Source organism: Mastigoproctus giganteus, chromosome 7 (assembly GCF_048544385.1).
Source record: "Mastigoproctus giganteus isolate SK-2022 chromosome 7, ASM4854438v1, whole genome shotgun sequence".
NCBI classification, from domain to species: Eukaryota; Metazoa; Arthropoda; class Arachnida; order Uropygi; family Thelyphonidae; genus Mastigoproctus; species Mastigoproctus giganteus.
The window spans coordinates 71,184,416-71,205,943 of NC_143581.1; the positions used below are offsets into that span (position 1 = coordinate 71,184,416).

Here is a 21,528-nt window from a genome sequence, read left to right on the forward strand (position 1 = left end):
TACTACTACTACTACTACTATACTTGCATGTACACTAATATTAGAAGTATAGTAAATAAAATTGATGAATTTGAAGTGCTGATCAAAACATCAAAGGCAGATATTGTTGGGATATTAGAGGTGCGGTGTTACACAGATATAAGGAATGCCGAATTGGAATTTGGGGAGTAGAATATGTACAAAAAGGACAGATAGGATAGGGAGGAGGGGTTATATTATTAGTTAAGAAACACATATAAGCATAAATTCTAAGGCAGTGTATCTAGTTGATATAGGCAGACAGTGCAATGTTGAGTCTGTTTGGTGTGACAATAGCACTGGGAAAGCAAAATTGACAGTAGGAGTGTGTTATAGGCTGAATGACTCTGATAAGTACAATGAACAGATTTACAGAGAAATAGAGTGGGCCAGTAAATCAGATTGTCTTATAATGGGAGATTTTAAATTCCCAGATATTGACTGGAACTTGTGGGTCAGTCACCAGCACACTAGCAAAGCTTTTGTGGATTTATTGGATGATTGTCTTCTAGAGCAGCACATTTGAGAAGCAACCAGAGGAAGTAATACTCTTGATCTGATTATTAGCAGTGATTCTTTATGCATTAAGAATCTGCAGATAAAGAAACCATTAGGTGGCAGTGATCACAGCCGATGTGGGATTTACTTAAAGATGTAACTACCATCAGGGGTAAAGGAAAGGGTTTTTGCTTTCGTAAAGGTGACTGCAGTGCCCTTGGGCAGTTTTTAAATTCTCTGCAGTGGAATTAACTGATGAATTTACCAACAGCAAATTGTAAATGGGTGGCATTCAAGAAATTAATCTTAGAAGCTACTAGGCTCTTTCGTACCAACTAAGAAATATTGTTCAAGGTTTAGGTCTAAATGGATGTCAGATGAACTAATGAGACTTGTGGCAAAGAAGAAAAATGCATGGAATGCATATAACTTATCAGGTAACACAGAAGCCAATGGAAGATAAAAGCTGCTTTGTAATCCACAGAAGAGGCTAGGCAGACAAAGGCAGGTTACTAGAAATACTTGGCAAAAGATGCAAATAAAAAGAGCAGAGAGTTCTTTACTTATGTAAACTCTAGAAGGAAGGGGATGAATCAGATTGGTCCACTTGATATCGATGATTCTACTATTGATGATCTTGCTCAGGTAGCTGACAAACTGAATGAGTATTTTGCATCTTCATTCTTACCAGGAGATATTCAGGGAGGGGAATGCCAGAAGTTTATCAAACTCTGGAAAAGAGCTAAATGATTTTCTAATAACTGAGAGCAAAGTGGAGGAGAAATTGTTGAAGTTAAATAATAAGAAAGGCTGTTATGGGATCTATCCAGTTATATTAAAGGAACCAGCAAAGGAAGTAAGCAAACCCATATCCATAATTGTGATAGCTTCTTTGTTGCTCTTCTCTGAACTCATTCCAGCAGCTCTACATCCTAAAGTGAGGTCTCCAAACCTACCATAGTCAAGGTGTGGCCTAACCATTGCCTTATGCAAGGGAATAAACACCTTCTCTTCCCTGCTTGAAAAATTCATGTATATCTTTGACAAGACAGCATGGGAGGACTCAGGGGAGGTCCCCTGCTATGATGTGGTCACAAAGGAACTGGATGAAAAAGAAATAATTTTGATATCATATACTTGGATTTCAGGAAAGCTTTTGATATTGCTGCACTTGGAAGACTAGTTCACAAATTGGAGCAGTTTGGCATCAAGGGAAAATTGCTGCTATGGATATGGATAAAGGGATGGTTGAGTAGGGGAAGACAGAGAGTGGTAATCAATGTACACTGCCCTTCGTTGACTAAAGTCATTTGTGGAGTCCTCCAGGGGTGAATGCTGGATTGAACTTTTGTCCATTGTTCTTTTCTGTATTTATTAATGATATTGATGAAGGTATATCAGGCTTAATGTCCAATTTTGCTGATGATAGAAAGTTTTGCAGGGTTGTTAATGACACTAATGACAGTACGCTACTTCAACGGGATCTAGAAAAGTTGAGCCAATAGGCTGAGAGGTAGCAACTGAAGTTTAACATTGACAAATGTAAAGTACTGCATATGGGAAGCAGTAATCCCCAGAGTAATGTATCAAGTGTGTGTTACTACACTCAGGGTAGTGGAGAATGAAAAGACCTGGGGGTAATTGTGCAGCCAGATATGAATTTTTCTGAGCAGTGCAGACAGTCTGCAAGAGTAGCTCATGATGTCTTATCAATGATGTACAGGAATTTTTCTAATAGGGATAAGGATGTGATTATCTCCTTTATAAGACAATCGTATTGCAATTTTTTTTTTCACACAAATACGTGGACCCGAAAGGTAGCAATGCTTGCATCGTTATTTTCGATAATTTTTAATACTCGTCTCGAAGAGAAAGACAAACTTTTTCACAAGTTGTAGAGTGAAAATGAGCACGTAATGCTTCACAGGTCGACAAGATCTTCCTTTTGCTGAATGGTAATTTCTGGGAATGAAGAAATTTCAAAAGCAACGGATCACGACTCCAATACAACTTTTTTTCTGGAGATACATTAAATCATTTAGAAAAATTCTTAATTAGCATTGTTAGGTGGGTGGCAATGATTTCCCAAATTTTAAAATTTCAATATTATTGATATTAACAAAATCAGAAAAACATGGGAACATTTCAGTATTATTTCGCTCAAATTCAGTTTTCCAAAGATTAAGCTTCTTTTTGAAAGCTTCTGTTTTATCACTTAGTATTGATATATTTCCCTGTCCTTGAAGAGTTAAATTTATCATTTGAAGAAGTTTAATTAAGTTTAATTAAGTTAAGTTTGATTTGAAAAAGTTTAATTCAAGTATATCAACATATCATTAAATTTGAAGAACTACTTTAATTAAGTTCCTCAAGTATATCAACATATCAACATATCATTAAATTTCAAGAACTACTTTAATTAAGTTCCTCAAGTATATCAACATATCATTAAATTTGAAGAACTACTTTAATTAAGTTCCTCAAGTATTAGCATTAGCATTAGCATTAGTAGAGGCATATGATGCAAGAAAGCAAGCTTATTCAGCATCAGCCAAAAAAAAAAAACCTCTCCCATTTCACCCCTCCGTTCGTTCGAAATACCTGTCCAGTTGAGCTTTAAATTTGTTTAGGCTATCAACTTCAACAACAAGTGATGGAAGTCGGTTCCACCAACCAACCACCCGCTGGCCAAAGGCAAATTTCCGCACATCTATCCGACATCCGTCCTTCCTCAATTTGAATTTATGCCCTCTGAGGTGATTATTCTGAGAAAGATGAAGAATCCCATTGGCATTGAGCATGCTCAAACCATTCAAAGCCTTATACACCTCTATCAGATCACCTCGCCGGTGCCTAGTCTCCAGACTCTGTAATTTGCAAAACTTAAGCCTTTCTTCGTAAGAGCAACCCTTTGTTCCATTTACTAATCTTGTTGCCCTTCTCTGTACCCGTTCCAGCAGCTCTACATCCTTCTTGAAATGAGGCCTCCAGACCTGTATACAGTACTCAAGATGTGGCCTAACCATTGCCTTATACAAGGGAATGATCACCTCCTTATCCCTGCTAGAAAAATTCCTGTATATCATTGACAAGACACCATGAGCTACTCTTGCAGCTCGTCTGCACTGCTCAGAGAACTTCATATCTGCCTGCACAATTACCCCCAGGTCCTTTTCATTCTCCACCACTGTCAGTGTAGTACCGCAGAGTTGATACATTGCTCTGGGGTTACTGTTACCCATATGTAGTACTTTACATTTGTCAATGTTAAACTTCATTTGCCACCTCTCAGCCCATCTGTTCAACCTTTCCAGATCCTGTTGCAGCAGCATAGCGTCAGTAGTGTCCTTAACGACCCTGCCAACCTTTGTATCATCTGCAAACTTGGAAATTAAACTTGATATCCCATCATCAATATCATTCATAAACACCGAAAACAACAATGGACCCAACACTGAACCTTGAGGAACTCCACTAATAACATTAGTCACGTTGAGCAGTGTCCATTGATTACCACTCTCTGTCTTCTGCCACTCAACCATCCCCTTATCCATAGCAGCAATTTGCCTCCAATGCCACACTGCTCCAATTTGTGCAGCAGTCTTCCATGTGCAACAGTATCAAAAGCCTTTCTAAGATCCAAATATATAATATCAAAGTTATTCCCTGCATCCAGTTCTTTTGTGACTACATCATAGTATCCAATCAAATTGGTCAGGCAAGACCTGCCCTTAACAAAACCGTGCTGCGTCTGAGCTATAACTGAATTCTTGTCTAGATGATCCTGCAGTGCTTCTTTAACCAGTGCCTCCATTAATTTACCTGGAACAGAAGTTAAACTAACAGGTCTATAATTACTTGTGTCAGCCTTTGATCCTCCTTTGTGAATTGGGGTTACATTTGCACATCTCCAGTCTATGGGTACCTCCCCTGAGTCCAAAGAAGCTCTCATAATTATGGCTAGGGGTTTGCATACTTCCTTTGCTGCCTCCTTTAATATAACTGGATAGATCCCATCCACCCCAGGTGCCTTTTTTATGTTTATCCTCAACAATCTCTCCTCCACTTTCCTCTCAGTTATTACCAAATCATCCAGCTCACTGCCAATGTTTACTTTACCTACATCATTCTCCTTCCTGAATAACTCCTCATGCGTGAATGTAGATGCAAAATACTCGTTTAGATTGTTAGCCACCTGAGCAGGATCCTCAACTGTTGAACCATCAATATCCAGTGGACCAATCTGATTCATCCCTTTCCTTCTCGAGTTCAAGTATGTAAAGAACTCTTTTCTGTTTTTCTTTGCATCCTTTGCCAAGGATTTTTCGTAGTCTGCCTTTGCCTGCCTAATCTCCTTTGTGACTTGGTTACAGACCAACTTATATCTATCATAGGCTTCCATGTCACCCATTAATTTGTATGTATCCCATGCATTTTTCTTCTCTGCCACATGTCTCATTAGTCCATCTGACAACCATTTAGGCCTAAACCTTGAACAATATTTCTTAGTTGGTATGTAAAGCCTGGTAGCCACCAAGATTAGTTCCTTGAATGCTTCCCATTTTGAGTTTGCTGTTGGTAACATCATCAGTTGGTCCCACTGTATAGAATTTAAATACTGTCTCAGACCATCATAGTCGCCTTTACGAAAACAAAAACCCTTCCCTTTACCTCTGATGGTAGTTACCTCCTTGAGTAAATCCCACTTCAACACACTGTGATCACTGCCACCTAGTGGTTCATTTATCTGCAGGTTCTTAATGCATGAAGAATCACTACTGATAATCAGATCAAGTGTATTGCTCCCTCTTGTTGCCTCACGAACATGCTGATGTAGAAAACAATCATCCAATGAATCCACAAAAGCCTTGCTATTGTGCGAGTGACCAGCCCACAAATTCCAGTCAATATCTGGGAAATTAAAATCCCCCATTATAAGACTCTCTGATTTACTGGCCCACTCTATTTCCCTGTACAATGTATTATTATACTCATCAGAGTCATTAGGCCTATAGCACACTCCTACTCTGAATTTTGATTTCCCTATGCTTATGTCACACCAAACTGACTTATTTGTCTGAGACACTGCCCTGTCCATCGATGTCAACTGGCTTCACTTCCTTTGACTTTATGTGTTTCTTAATTAATAGCATAACCCCTCCTCCCCTCCTGTCCTGTCTATCCTTTCTATACACATTGTATTCCCCAAATTCCAGTTCCGCATTACTTATATCTGTGTGACACCACGTCTCTGATATCCCAACAATATCTGCCTTTGATGTTTTGAGCAATACCTCAAATTCATCAAATTTATTTACCAAACTCCTAGCATTGGTGTACACGCAGGTATACATGCACCTGTTTCTATTCTTAGCTACCCTAACACAACCCATGTGTTTACTTGTAACGCACTGACTACCAGCAGTCTCTGAAATATCCTGCATCTTGTTTTTCAGACTTCTGCTCATTTGAATAGAAGCAGTGCAAGAATCACTTCCACCTGTGCCAGTGGCTACTGTTAATCTATTAGTCCTTGTATCCCCCCCAACTAGCAGTTTTCCGACCCACCTAACACTGCCTCGACAGCATCAGCAAAAATTCTTGCACCCTTTCTATTTAAGTGTATCCCATCCCTGTAGAAGCAATCTCTCCTGTTAACAAGTACAGTCCAGGTTGAAAAAAATTCTACCCCTTGAGCCTTGCACAATCCCTCCAGGGCCGAAATGATCGACAAGGCTCTCATCATATACTCCCTCCTATCGTGTCCGGGCAGAATTGCAGACACTTTCAAATTCAACCCTAATTCTCGGCTTTTGTTCAACAGTGACCTGTACTTGCTAAGTAATTCCGCCGGTCTCCTACTCTTAATATCATTAGTGCCAACGTGTACAACTATATCACCTTTTGTGCCCTTAAAAGATGATATCCGCTCTACAACGTCATCAACCTTTGCCCCTGGCAGACATACCCTGGTCCTATTCCACCTATCCTTTTTACAAAGCATGTTCCCCGTTTCCCTGACAATAGAGTCACCAACAACTACTAGTTCCTGTGGGACCAGCGCATTCTGCCTAGGGGGCTGCCCCTGTGTTGCCTGATGACCAAGTGCAAGCTCTGGCGTTGATGTGGGCAGCTGAGAGCTTGATGGGCCCCTCAATTTATTTCCTTCGAGGGCATCCACCCTGTCCTTCAAGGTCTCATAAAGGCCCATAACAACGCTGAGTTGTCGCCTGATTTCCTTGCACTCCTTACATCGTGCACACACAAAGACATCCCCCTTGGCAGTATCATGTCCCGTACCCGACTGCTCCGCAAACATCAAGCAAACAGTGCATTTTAATAGACTGTGATTCAGAGGGCAACTGCCCCCCTCAGTTCTCCCCTGAACCACAGCACTCCCATTAGCTTGAGCCTTTTGCTTTGCTGCTCTGGTCAGAGTCATGATTCCAATTTAATTCAATAAAATTTAAAACAAAAATTAAATCCTTAAGTTATATTCCAAAACAGTTATGTTATATATATATATATATATATTTTTTTTTTTTTTTTTTTTCGGTATCTAGTGTTCCCTTTATACAACTTCCGTATCACGTGTACCACTATAGTTATGTATTAATTATTTGTTACGATTAAGTCGTTATATATATTTATAGAGTTAAAAATACAATTTAATTGACAATAAAGTTTATCAAGATTAATAGATTTACTGATTAATTGACAATATTATATTATGCAGTATACTACACTAAGCTTATGCTATCGTGTAAAAATGGCGGGAAATCACGAACGGTATTTCTACGGACTCGTAAGTATTGATTAGTTTCGAAATCTCGCTATCTCAATTTAGAATAAACTAAGGATCCTGACTAGGTCTACAATCTACTTATAGAAGATAATTTGATATAACAATTGGTTAATAAATCGACTAAATTTGGTTAAAAGACCTCTCGTTCAATTTGTGACACGTGGATTTGATACCGTTACCGATACTAAGTAATATCTACGAAATCTCTGTCTAAGTTAAACTTTAAACTAAGTATCGTAACTAGGAATATAAAGCTACTCTAGAAAATAAGTTAATATGACAATTTAAACTAATAAAGCAGAAAATAAATCAGGAAAAACTTCTCTGTTTGAAGAGCTTTAAGGAGCAATGTCTGCACAGGTTAACCTCGCACCCAGACTTCAACATATCATTAAATTTGAAGAACTACTTTAATTAAGTTCCTCAAGTATATCAACATATCATTAAATTTGAAGAACTACTTTAATTAAGTTCCTCAAGTATATCAACATATCATTAAATTTGAAGAACTACTTTAATTAAGTTCCTCAAGTATATCAACATATCATTAAATTTGAAGAACTACTTTAATTAAGTTCCTCAAGTATATCAATAAGGTAACTAATTTTCCAAGCCATTTTTTATTCATGTTTGAGGTCAAAAAAGACACTGGACAACCACCTCAAATTCGTATATAAAAGAAGAATTTCATAAGCAAGTCCCATTTCATTACAAAGTGTTGTGAAAGCTCTGATATTTAAGCTTCTACTTTTAATAAAGTTGATCACACTTACTGCATTTTTCAGAACTTGTGTAAATCAGTTTGCATTTCCTTCAGTGCTAATGCTTCTCTATGTATAATGCAGTGATTAAAACTGTATTTGGACCAATTTTGCTTCCTTTGTCTTTTAAACCTTTATTTTCTCCTATTAATGCAGTAAAAATCCTAATATAGTTGTTCCTGTTAGATTATTTGCTTGAAAGAAAATACATTATAAATCTTGCCCACCGTTCTTCCTTCCAAACTTTGCAAAATAGAAAATCCTCCAAAATATCTCCCTCGTAGCAGTATCTGACATATATGATAAGTTGAGCGAGGTTTGAAATATCTGTGGATTTATCTAATTGTATTGCAAAAATTGGACTTTCTCTCAATCGATTTAATAAATTGAATTTTATGTTGTCTGTGATAACTGTAATACACCGCGAGCCCTTGTCTCTGGACAGAGGAATGGTCTTAAACTGTTGCTGTACTTTTCGCCATGCATAATTTACATAATTTTTATTGCAGCAGGGAGAACAAGAGATTCCGCAATAGTACGTCAGTTAAAATTTTTTCCTATTAAATATGAAACTTGCAATGATATGCTTAAAGCTTTACAAGGAATGGCAGTATGTTTCTTCATGAAAGATTTCAGATCTTGTATGGCGTCGGTGGGTCTTTTGAAAAGGATTCAATATTTTTCTTTATCTCTGGATGTTTTGTATGTAAGTGTCTTTTTAAGTTAATAGGTTTCATGCTTTCATTAGCCAGTTTTTCATAACATATTATGCATGCAGGAAGTTACTGATCATCAACAACACTGTAGGTGAAACTGTACTTCATAAATTTCTCTTGATATTTTCTATTCTTTTTCATTACTTTTGATTTGGAATATGATGGCTCTCTGCCAGAAATTGGTGGCTGCACACACTTGAAAAAATATTAGTGTCCAAATTTTCACATGATACATTTCTTACTCTTTCAGCTTCCGTTGTATCTGTAGCAACATTATTGTCATCACTTCTTGGCTGTTTTGTTCTGAATACTCAATTGTACATGATAAAATTAGTTTTTTCTTCTAAAAAACAACTAAAAGATAATATAAAAAAATAGCAGAAGAATGAAAAACACATCCAAGTGACATGAAAGCACTGAATTACAGCAGAATAAAGCATGCGTGCAAAACTTTTGTTATTGCCACCACATATTTCCAACTCTGGCCTTTAGGCAATTTGAGAATTTGTGCTGTAGGAAGCACGAATTAAGGGCTAAAGGGAGTATCGTTCAGCAGTTGAGTAATAATACTCAGCAACTGAGTAGTACTGAAAAGTATTAATACATACTGAGAAGTGGCATTAGTCAGCTGCATTCACTGTGTACATATTAATTTGCCAGTGAGAAAATTAAGGCGTCTTCCCGACATGGCAATAAGTAAGAACACCAGCTGCGGCACATGTGTAACCACCTTAAAAAAAAAAATAGAGTGATAGTAGGGTTCATTTGTATCTCAGACCTCGTTTGAGTAATAAGGTCTCTACACCTACACCTACAGTATTGAAAAAGTAATTTTAACAACCAGTTTTTTATCTTTTATGTACACCAAAACTAATTTTATTCAAAAATTGCCACAACCCCTTTAATTTATCCCACAACCCCCAGAGGGGTTGTGCTCCACAGTTTGTGCACCACTGATTTAGATCATCTTCAGAAATGGTCAAAAAAGTGCTGCTGTTTTAATGCCTGTAAAATGCAAGATTTTACACTCTTGTGAAATAATCTCAAAATAACTTTTGCAGGTGCCTCTGTAGCCAGGTGGGAAGGAGCAGCAGCAGTGCATAGCACACTCTTCTTGATTAGACCGGGGTTCGAGCCCATCACCACCAAATATGGAGGATGTGGAAAGGTCAGGGAATGATCACTGCATATCCCGGAGCAATATGGCCTTAGTTGCTAATGCTCCTAAAAACCAAATAACAACAATAACTTTTGCACTAGGAAGAGAGGAAAAGATGAATTAAAGACAGTAGAAAGGGGGGGGTAGTGTGTGAGAGAGAGAGATTTGGGAGTTACAATACAGGTAGACAAAGTTCCCCATGCAGCACAGACAATTCGGAAGGAGATTCCATAGTCTCCTATTAGAGTTTATCAAACATTTGCATGCAAAGATAGAGATGTTGTAATCCTACTGTGTCAAGCAATTTTGGTACTACACTTGGAATACTGCATCCAAATATGTAAGCTACACCTAAAAAAAAAAAAGAGAGAAAATTTAGATAATTTTTTAAAATAAACTTTTTCTAAAGTTGATAATGCCATTTTTAAGTGTCCAGATGAAAACTTCTGATTGAAAATGTAAACTTCATTACAAGTATAATATAGCCTCTGTTGCTGGGCTGCATTACCTCAATGCGGTATTCCAGTAGAGAAGTGCAGTACTATTTTAATGCAAATACTGAAATTGTTTAAAAAAACATAATGCTACTCAGTATTATGCTTTTATGTCTTCATTGACTGGAGACATTATGGTCCCCAGATGGTAAAGATGATGTTATTCAATTAAAACAATATTAATAATGTTAAGTCAACTTGTAGATAAATAGTCATTTCTGAAGAGCATTAGCTCACTCTTGGTCACATAGGAGCAACAATATGGTTCCCTAGACAGTAAAGGCAGAACAGCATAATTTAATACTTGCATTGAAATAGCATCTTGCTTCTTACTGAAAAGTAAGCAATGTCACATTCCCTCTTTTTATTTACCTATTTTTTTCAAGAATTTATCCAATCCCTTCTTAAATTTTGATAGACTTACAATTTTCACAGATTGGTGAGAGTTTATATTAACAGTCAACGACCCTTTGACTAAAAGAAAATTTTATACATTATTTAGTCCTGCAGTTATGCCCTCTCAATTTAAATTTATGTATGACACATGATTAAGCATAAAAATTCACTTGATATTTATTTTATTCAAATCTTTCAAGGCCTTAAACACCCACATCAAGTTTATTACTACATAAATTGTTCTAAAAAGTGAACTACCTGATGATTTCACTTTGGAAATTTGGATTAGTCACACTACAAGAATTGCTCAATCATTAATCAAAAACAGATCCTTTCTGGAAAAATATTGTGTCAATCTGTTACAATTTTGATGAATCCAGATGAACTAAAATAAATTATACATTCTTTCTAAATATTAATGCTTCTGGGTGTAATGGAGTCCCTGTTTTCACAATTAAGGTCATGAATGCATGTTTATATCATTGAATTCTTGCTGAAATTATTTAAGGTATTAGCAAGAATTGAAACAGTTTTTCTCGAAAGTACTATTTTAATGCAAATATTCTGGAAGACGAAAAATTAAGTTATGACTTGTTTTGTACACATGCCCTTTGTAAATCAAACCTTATTCATGTGCACCAAAATTGTACACATGAATCTTTTCAAATTTTTATTTATTTTTTTTAAGTTTTGCTAGTTATTTAATTTCCATTCTGTTTACAGATGGTACAGTTCATCACATGGAAACCATTTTACCAGATGTCCCATATACCCGAACATTTCTTGAAACTATACTTCCTGCATTACCAGAAATTGCTACAACTGCTCTCTGGAGTTTTACAGTACCAGCCAGGGTTTGTATTTTTATGCTATTACTGTCAGTATTTAGTTTTAGACAGCTATTTTCATACTGTATATTACCTTCAATTTTCAGATATTTCTAAAGAGATATAGAAAATTTTGTATTCAAATTAGATAGTACCAAGATTTTTATAGCATACTAAGTAGAGTTAAATTAGGTAGAGTTAAAACACTGGCCAAAGAATTTTATTATTATTATACTATGATTGGGAATCCTGATATAATAGGTGCCTCCGTAGCCAGGTGGGAAGGAGCAGCAGTGCGTAGCACACGCTTCTTGATTAGACCGGGGTTCGAGCCCGTCACCACCAAATACGGAGGATGCGGAAAGGTCAGGGAATGACCACCGCATATCCTGGAGCAATATGGCCTTAGTTGCTAATGCTCCTAAAAATCAAATAACCCACCAACCCTGATATAATAACAATAAAATTCATGGCAGACTGATTAGTCAGAATAGGTTATGCTAGTTTTGATAATTAAAATAAACTAGAAAACAAGACCAGCCATAAGCATATTCCCGAGTAGTCGTGCTTGCATGCGTATTAGCATTAGCATTAGCAGAGGCATATGATGCAAGAAAGCAAGCTTATTCAGCATCAGCCAAAAAAAAAAAAAAAAAAAAAACCCACTCCCATTTCACCCCTCCGTTCGTTCGAAATACCTGTCCAGTTGAGCTTTAAATTTGTTTAGGCTATCAACTTCAACAACAAGTGATGGAAGTCGGTTCCACCAACCAACCACCCGCTGGCCAAAGGCAAATTTCCGCACATCTATCCGACATCCGTCCTTCCTCAATTTGAATTTATGCCCTCTGAGGTGATTATTCTGAGAAAGATGAAGAATCCCATTGGCATTGAGCATGCTCAAACCATTCAAAGCCTTATACACCTCTATCAGATCACCTCGCCGGTGCCTAGTCTCCAAACTCTGTAATTTGCAAAACTTAAGCCTTTCTTCGTAAGAGCAACCCTTTGTTCCATTTACTAATCTTGTTGCCCTTCTCTGTACCCGTTCCAGCAGCTCTACATCCTTCTTGAAATGAGGCCTCCAGACCTGTATACAGTACTCAAGATGTGGCCTTACCATTGCCTTATACAAGGGAATAATCACCTCCTTATCCCTGCTAGAAATATTCCTGTATATCATTGACAAGACACCATGAGCTACTCTTGCAGCTCATCTGCACTGCTCAGAGAACTTCATATCTGCCTGCACAATTACCCCCAGGTCCTTTTCATTCTCCACCACTGTCAGTGTAGTACCGCAGAGTTGATACGTTGCTCTGGGGTTACTGTTTCCCATATGCAGCACTTTACATTTGTCGATGTTAAACCTCATTTGCCACCTCTCAGCCCATCTGTTCAACCTTTCCAGATCCTGTTGCAGCAGCATAGCGTCAGTATTGTCCTTAACGACCCTGCCAACCTTTGTATCATCTGCAAACTTGGAAATTAAACTTGATATCCCATCATCAATATCATTCATAAACACCGAAAACAACAACTGACCCAACACTGAACCTTGAGGAACTCCACTAATAACATTAGTCCACATTGAGCAGTGTCCATTGATTACCACTCTCTGTCTTCTGCCACTCAACCATCCCCTTATCCATAGCAGCAATTTGCCTCCAATGCCACACTGCTCCAATTTGTGCAGCAGTCTTCCATGTGCAACAGTATCAAAAGCCTTTCTAAGATCCAAATATATAATATCAAAGTTATTCCCTGCATCCAGTTCTTTTGTGACTACATCATAGTATCCAATCAAATTGGTCAGGCAAGACCTGCCCTTAACAAAACCATGCTGCGTCTGAGCTATAACTGAATTCTTGTCTAGATGATCCTGCAGTGCTTCTTTAACCAGTGCCTCCATTAATTTACCTGGAACAGAAGTTAAACTAACAGGTCTATAATTACTTGTGTCAGCCTTTGATCCTCCTTTGTGAATTGGGGTTACATTTGCACATCTCCAGTCTATGGGTACCTCCCCTGAGTCCAAAGAAGCTCTCATAATTATGGCTAGGGGTTTGCATACTTCCTTTGCTGCCTCCTTTAATATAACTGGATAGATCCCATCCACCCCAGGTGCCTTTTTTATGTTTATCCTCAACAATCTCTCCTCCACTTTCCTCTCAGTTATTACAAAATCATCCAGCTCACTGCCAATGTTTACTTTACCTGCATCATTCTCCTTCCTGAATAACTCCTCATGCGTGAATGTAGATGCAAAATACTCGTTTAGATTGTTAGCCACCTGAGCAGGATCCTCAACTGTTGAACCATCAATATCCAGTGGACCAATCTGATTCATCCCTTTCCTTTTCGAGTTCAAGTATGTAAAGAACTCTTTTCTGTTTTTCTTTGCATCCTTTGCCAAGGATTTTTCATAGTCTGCCTTTGCCTGCCTAATCTCCTTTGTGACTTGGTTACAGACCAACTTATATCTATCATAGGCTTCCATGTCACCCATTAATTTGTATGTATCCCATGCATTTTTCTTCTCTGACACATGTCTCATTAGTTCATCTGACAACCATTTAGGCCTAAACCTTGAACAATATTTCTTAGTTGGTATGTAAAGCCTGGTAGCCTCCAAGATTAGTTCCTTGAATGCTTCCCATTTTGAGTTTGCTGTTGGTAACATCATCAGTTGGTCCCACTGTATAGAATTTAAATACTGTCTCAGACCATCATAGTCGCCTTTGCGAAAACAAAAACCCTTCCCTTTACCTCTGATGGTAGTTACCTCCTTGAGTAAATCCCACTTCAACACACTGTGATCACTGCCACCTAGTGGTTCATTTATCTGCAGGTTCTTAATGCATGAAGAATCACTACTGATAATCAGATCAAGAGTATTGCTCCCTCTTGTTGCCTCACGAACATGCTGATGTAGAAAACAATCATCCAATAAATCCACAAAAGCCTTGCTAGTGTGCGAGTGACCAACCCACAAATTCCAGTCAATATCTGGGAAATTAAAGTCCCCCATTATAAGACTCTCTGATTTACTGGCCCACTCCATTTCCCTGTACAATATCTTATTATACTCATCAGAGTCATTAGGCCTATAACACACTCCTACTCTCAATTTTGATTTCCCTATGCTTATGTCACACCAAACTGACTCGACACTGCCCTGTCCATCGATGTCGACTGGCTTCACTTCCTTGGACTTTATGTGTTTCTTAATTAATAGCATAACCCCTCCTCCCCTCCTGTCCTGTCTATCCTTTCTATACACATTGTATTCCCCAAATTCCAGTTCCGCATTACTTATATCTGTGTGACAACACGTCTCTGATATCCCAACAATATCTGCCTTTGATGTTTTGAGCAATACCTCAAATTCATCAAATTTATTTACCAAACTCCTAGCATTGGTGTACACGCAGGTATACATGCACCTGTTTCTATTCTTAGCTACCCTAACACAACCCATGTGTTTACTTGTACCGCAATGACTACCAGCAGTCTCTGAAATATCCTGCATCTTGTTTTTCAGACTTCTGCTCATTTCAATAGAAGCAGTGCAAGAATCACTTCCACCTCTGCCACTGGCTACTGTTAATCTATTAGTCCTTGTATCCCCCCCAACTAGCAGTTTTCCGACCCACCTAACACTGCCTCGACAGCATCAGGAAAAATTCTTGCACCCTTTCTATTTAAGTGTATCCCATCCCTGTAGAAGCAATCTCTCCTGTTAACAAGTACAGTCCAGGCTGAAAAAAATTCTACCCCTTGAGCCTTGCACAATCCCTCCAGGGCCGAATTGATCGACAAGGCTCTCATCATATACTCCCTCCTATCGTGTCTGGGCAGAATTGCAGACACTTTCAAGTTCAACCCTAATTCACGGCTTTTTTTCAACAGTGACCTGTACTTGCTAAGTAATTCCGCCGGTCTCCTACTCTTAATATCATTAGTGCCAACGTGTACAACTATATCACCTTTTGTGCCCTTAAAAGATGATATCCGCTCTACAACGTCATCAACCTTTGCCCCTGGCAGACATACCCCGGTCCTATTCCACCTATCCTTTTTACAAAGTATGTTCCCCGTTTCCCTGACAATAGAGTCACCAACAACTACTAGTTCCTGTGGGACCAGCGCATTCTGCTTAGGGGGCTGCTTCTGTGTTGCCTGATGACCAAGTGCAAGCTCTGGCGTTGATGTGGGCAGCTGAGAGCTTGATGGGCCCCTCAATTTATTTCCTTCGAGGGCATCCACCCTGTCCTTCAAGCTCTCATAAAGGCCCATAACAACGCTGAGTTGTCGCCTGATTTCCTTGCACTCCTTACATCGTGCACACACAAAGACATCCCCCTTGGCAGTATCATGTCCCATACCCGACTGCTCCGCAAACATCAAGCAATCAGTGCATTTTAATAGACTGTGATTCAGAGGGCAACTGCCCCCCTCAGTTCTCCCCTGAACCACAGCACTCCCATTAGCTTGAGCCTTTTGCTTTGCTGCTCTGGTCAGAGTCATGATTCCAATTTAATTCAATAAAATTCAAAACAAAAATTAAATCCTTAAGTTATATCCCAAAACAGTTATGTTATATATATATATTTTTCGGTATCTAGTGTTTTCTACGAGGTCCCTTTATACAACTTCCGTATCACGTGCGCCACTATAGTTATGTATTAATTATTTGTTACGATTAAGTCGTTATATGTATATATATATATATAGAGTTAAAAGTACAATTTAATTGACAATAAAGTTTATCAAGATTAATAGATTTACTGATTAATTGACAATATTATATTATGCACTATACGACACTAAGCTTATGCTATCGTGTAAAAATGGCGGGAATTCACGAACGGTATTTCTACGGACTCGTAAGTATTGATTAGCTTCCAAATCTCGCTATCTCAATTTAGAATAAACTAAGGATCCTGACTAGGTCTACAATCTACTTATAGAAGATAATTTGATATAACAGTTGGTTAATAAATCGACTAAATTTGGTTAAAAAAAATTTGGTTTGTGACATGTGGATTTGATACCGTTACCGATACTAAGTAAAATCTACAAAATCTCTGTCTAAGTTAAACTTTAAACTAAGTATCGTAACTAGGAATATAAAGGTACTCTAGAAAATAAGTTAATATGACAATTTAAACTAATAAAGCAGAAAATAAATCAGGAAAAACTTCTCTGTTTGAAGAGCTTTAAGGAGCAATGGCTGCACAGGTTAACCTCGCACCCAGACCTCGCACCCAGTATGTGTTAAACCTAGTGTATGTGCTAAAACTATTAAACCTAGAGTTAATTCCAAAAACTGTTTTAATCACTTTTAATTACTGTATTCACCATTGATATTAATCAATATTGCATATCATTGAATTAAAAGAATAGAAATATATATGTATTACATATTTTGCTCATTTCATTTGAATATTGATCTTTTCAAAGCCCCTGATGAGGGGGGATCATTATTCATGTGAATGAATAAAGATACAATTTATGATTTCTAATTTGCATATTTTATTTTTTTATCATTTTCATATTTGTTTTTTAAATTAAATTAAATTTAATTTAATTTAATTCTAATTAAATTCTAATTAAATTTAATTTCTAATAATTTTTATTTGTCAACACAGCATCTAATCATGTCAACAGCTGATTATGTTTAGTATGCGACAGCAGAATTTTTTATATGATATCAATTCAACTACATTAGAACTAAAGGTTTATGATATAATAAGCTTTTTTACATTGATTAGACTCTGTTAGAACAGTGCATGTGCGCACACACGCACACACACACGCACACACACGCGCACACACACACACACACACACACACACATGCACGCATGGCTATAAAAATTATATGAAACAGAAAGGGAAGAAAGAGTGGGAAAAAAGGGCAAAACATTTTATGGACAAGGGCCACTGATAGACAGAAAGCACCCAATGACCATAATTGTATAATGTATAGATAAATAATAGCTGCTGAGAAAAGAAAACAAAAGGGAAAGAAAAAAAGAGAAAAGATGAGAGTATGTAGTATAGCTACTAAAAATAGGTGAAAAAAAAAAAAAAAAACACACCAGAATTGCACGACAAAACAACGGTATAGTGTCCTCTGTTTTTAATATAAAGTATGTGCCATGGCAAAGTAAAATTAATAAATAGAATCAAAGGAAAGAGAGCAGGGGAAAACATTTTTTAAGGACATCCAAAGTAAAAATATATGTGAAAATAAGGGTATAAGGGAGGATATATAGAAAGCTGGCATGTAATTTATGGTTGATGCGACAGAGGAACAAAACCAAAATAAATTGAAAGAAAATATATATATAGCTGAGAAACTAAATTAAAACAAATAACTATTAATGTAGGATAAAACACAGAGTAGCAAGCAGCCAGTGGCAGGAATAGTGCCTAATATGGTGTTCATGCACAGCAGAGAACTTGACATATGAGGTGTAAGAAGCACATGGAATAATAACAGTAAGTAGCGTGTAGTAGATGTATATATTACTGAGACAAAAGCAAAAAAAAAACTAAAGAAAAATTATAAAATTATGTAGAATGCATTAGATTGAATGTTGTACTAAGTGACTGACTGTAGTTGATGCCAAATGTTTCAGTCAAAGAAAGTATCATGGTAACTGCTGCCCTAATATGGTGTTCACGTAGTTATATATGATGTTTTATTGGGTACATTCCCATCACCAAAGGAAGTGGCTGCTCTGTCATGTGTCTGTAACAGGCTATATAAGGCTATATGTGTGTGTGTGTGCATGCATTTCAGAAAAATAATGGGCCAGTGGTGTGCTAAGCGACTGACTGTAGTTGATGTCGAATGTCTCAGTCAAAGAAAGAGAAACTGCTATGGAAACTATCATGGAAACTGCTGCCCTAATATGGTGTTCATGCACAGCAGAGTTTGCAATGTATGAGAACTTGACATATGAGGGAGGAAAACATTGCCTAGTCTGATGAATTCCAGTTGCTCCATGTTGACTGACCAGGCTATAGCAAAGGTAGCATTAATTAATGGACCCCTCTACTAGGTGTAAAAGTCAACAAAAAATAGTTAGTCAGCAGTGTGGAAGTAATACTATGTCTTACTTGCACATTGCTGACTGACTATTTTTTTTCCCATTCCTGTGACCATGAATATATGCACCTGGTCAGTTTCCTTTTATGTTAGGATCCTGGTCATTCAACAGACTATGAAAGGAATGCCAGCAATGGATTCTTTGCCATGTTTACCACTAGAATATTATCTACATAACAAACCCATAGGAGCTAGTAGGGGATTACCAATACTAAGCTCATTTGATTCTTAACATTTGATTTTTAATAGTAAAAGGTATTCAAGTAATACTTTTTACTTGAGAAAGTTAAATACTTTTCAAGTAAAAGGTTAAGAATCAATTGAACAGAAGATTGAAAGGGTGTGGGCTGCCCTATTTTGATACTGTTAACTAATTTATGTCTAGAACAATTTTAGTGCTGGAAGGAGGAAGCTGGTGAATATCAGTTCTATGTCTAAGCTCATCTGCATATCTCTGGAAAATACAGAGTGATTGTTGATCTAAAAGATGCTTAGAGTTTTTTAGAGAATGAGAATGAGAGTTGTAGACTGGAAGATTTGAAATTTCAGGTCAACCATTTGGATATGGCTTGGCCTCGTTGTAATTTTCCACTGACTATGGAAAGTCATCTTTATGGACGTTAATCTTTGAGTGGGGCCAGTTGGCAAAATTTATATAGAAAAACTTGAGGGAGTCTTGCATGAATTTTTTTCATATAAGATTCCTAAATTTTTTTTTCATTCCTATAATGAAATTCCTACAATTTTTTTGCATAATTTTGTATTTTTTCATTAATTTAATGAAATTCCTATAATTTTTTTCAAATACAGGTAGAACAATATGAACCAAAATAACATTCCCATCCACTTTATGATGCTTCAATTTACGCCGTTTCACATTAACTCCCTTTTAAAATAATAATCAAAAAATAAAATATATAATATATAAAAATAATTAAAATATATATATATATAAATAATTAAAAAATAAAATATGTATATATAAAAAAATTTGAAAGCGCAAGTGTAAATGCAGCACAGGAAGTGGGTACCTAGACGGTGCTAGTGTTGCTGTCAATTGGACAAGGCTAGGAGCTTGTTCAATGAAATTAATGAGGGACTGGGAGGGACTGAATCATTTTCAGCTAGTAGGGGCTGGTTTTCCTTGTTCAAAAACTGGACCAGAATTCACAATGTAAAAATTACTGGTGATGCAGCTAGTGCCAACACTGCAGGTGCTGAAGAATATTCTCCCATATTCCAAAAGTTAATGGATGAAGGCTGCTACACCCAATACTTGGTCTTTAACGTTGATGAAACAGGGTTGTACTGGAAGAAGATGCCTGGTAGGATGTACATCCTACTTGTGGAGAGAGGTCTGCCCCTAGTTATAAGGCTGGAAAAGATTGACTTACATTACTTCTTGGTGGTAGTGCACCAGGCACTTTTAAGTTAAAGCCGATGTTGGTGTACCATTCAGAGAATCCACATATTATGAAGGGCATTGTGAAGATTATACTTCCTGTTTTCTGGTGCTCTAATAAAAAGGTGTGAGTGACCAAGACCCTTTTAATGAATGGTGCATATCATACTTTTGTCCAGAGGTGGCCCAATTTTGTGCAGCAAAATTGGGCCACCAACAATACTCCAGGACATCTAGCCAACCTTGAAGATATCCCTAATGACATTCTGAATGTGAAGGTTTTTTATTTCTAACTCAGTGACTGTGAGGGACTACCGGAGGTCCTATAAAATCCTTAAGGCCATAAGTAATATTGCTGCAGCCTGGAAAGAAGTGCCACAATCATGCATGAATGGCATTTGGAAGAAATTGTGGCCTGATGCAGGCTTACTTTCTTGAGTTTGAGCCAGTTTCAACAGTGGCTGAAGATGTCACTTGGATGGCTGAGGATGTTGGCCTTGACAAAGTTGACATTGATGAGGTCAGTGAGTTGCTGTAAAGCCATGGTGAGCCTCTTTCAAAGAAAGACTTTGAGGAGCTGGCTGCACAACTGGCTAAACAGAATTCTGAGGAGGAAGAGCAGGAGATTGTGCCAAATAGGACCCTCACCACAAAGACACTTCAATCAGCTTTGGCACAAATACAAACAGGCTGTGAAACTCCATGTGATAATGACCCAAACTAAGAAGAAACTTACTTTTGAAACAGTAGTCCAACCAAGGAAAAGAAGAAAAGAAATCTCGCATTCTTGCATTCTTGTAATGCCAAACAACACGAAGTTAGGAATAGCCATGAGATAAAGGCTGCATTGGAGAAGAGACAATCACCAAGTTGTGATCTGAGGTGGCTAAAGGACCTCTCACTTTGACCGTGTTGTTAAAAATGGTCAAAGTGAGAGGTCAATCGATCAATCTTTTTCTCACAAACAACACTATGTTGTTTGTGAGAAAAAGATCAAGCATATTGGCTGTATGGGTAGGATTGTCTGGTATTCTTGTAGGTAAATGAACAATCTGTGCAAGGTCATTAGTAATTACAAAGACTCAGCATCTCGACCAGCTGGGTTGGTGTGACTAGAAAACGGAAACCAGCTGGAGTTGTGAACATTAAAATCAACAAGGAAAATTACCTCACTGTTAGGAAAGTTGGACTGGAGAAAGTCAAGTTGCAAAGAGAGGAAGTCACAGAGCTCCAAGTGATTAGTGGAGTTGAGAAAATGGTAGAGACAACAGATGAATTTGACGCAATGAAGTAGAGAGGTTTTAAGCCAGAGAAGATCGAAAAGAGGAGA

General features: G+C 37.5%; 1 protein-coding gene across 5 annotated transcripts in view; it reads left to right on the forward strand.

The window, feature by feature from the left end:
* LOC150082988 (uncharacterized) overlaps positions 1–21,528 on the forward strand; it is a 1,785,507-nt gene that overhangs the window by 621,760 nt on the left and 1,142,219 nt on the right. For all 5 annotated transcript variants that reach the window (XM_090377722.1, XM_090377724.1, XM_090377725.1 and 2 more), the window contains one exon: positions 11,571–11,701. In XM_090377722.1, coding sequence (XP_090233848.1) covers positions 11,571–11,701 — 131 coding nt within the window. The remainder of the gene's footprint in view (positions 1–11,570; positions 11,702–21,528) is intronic.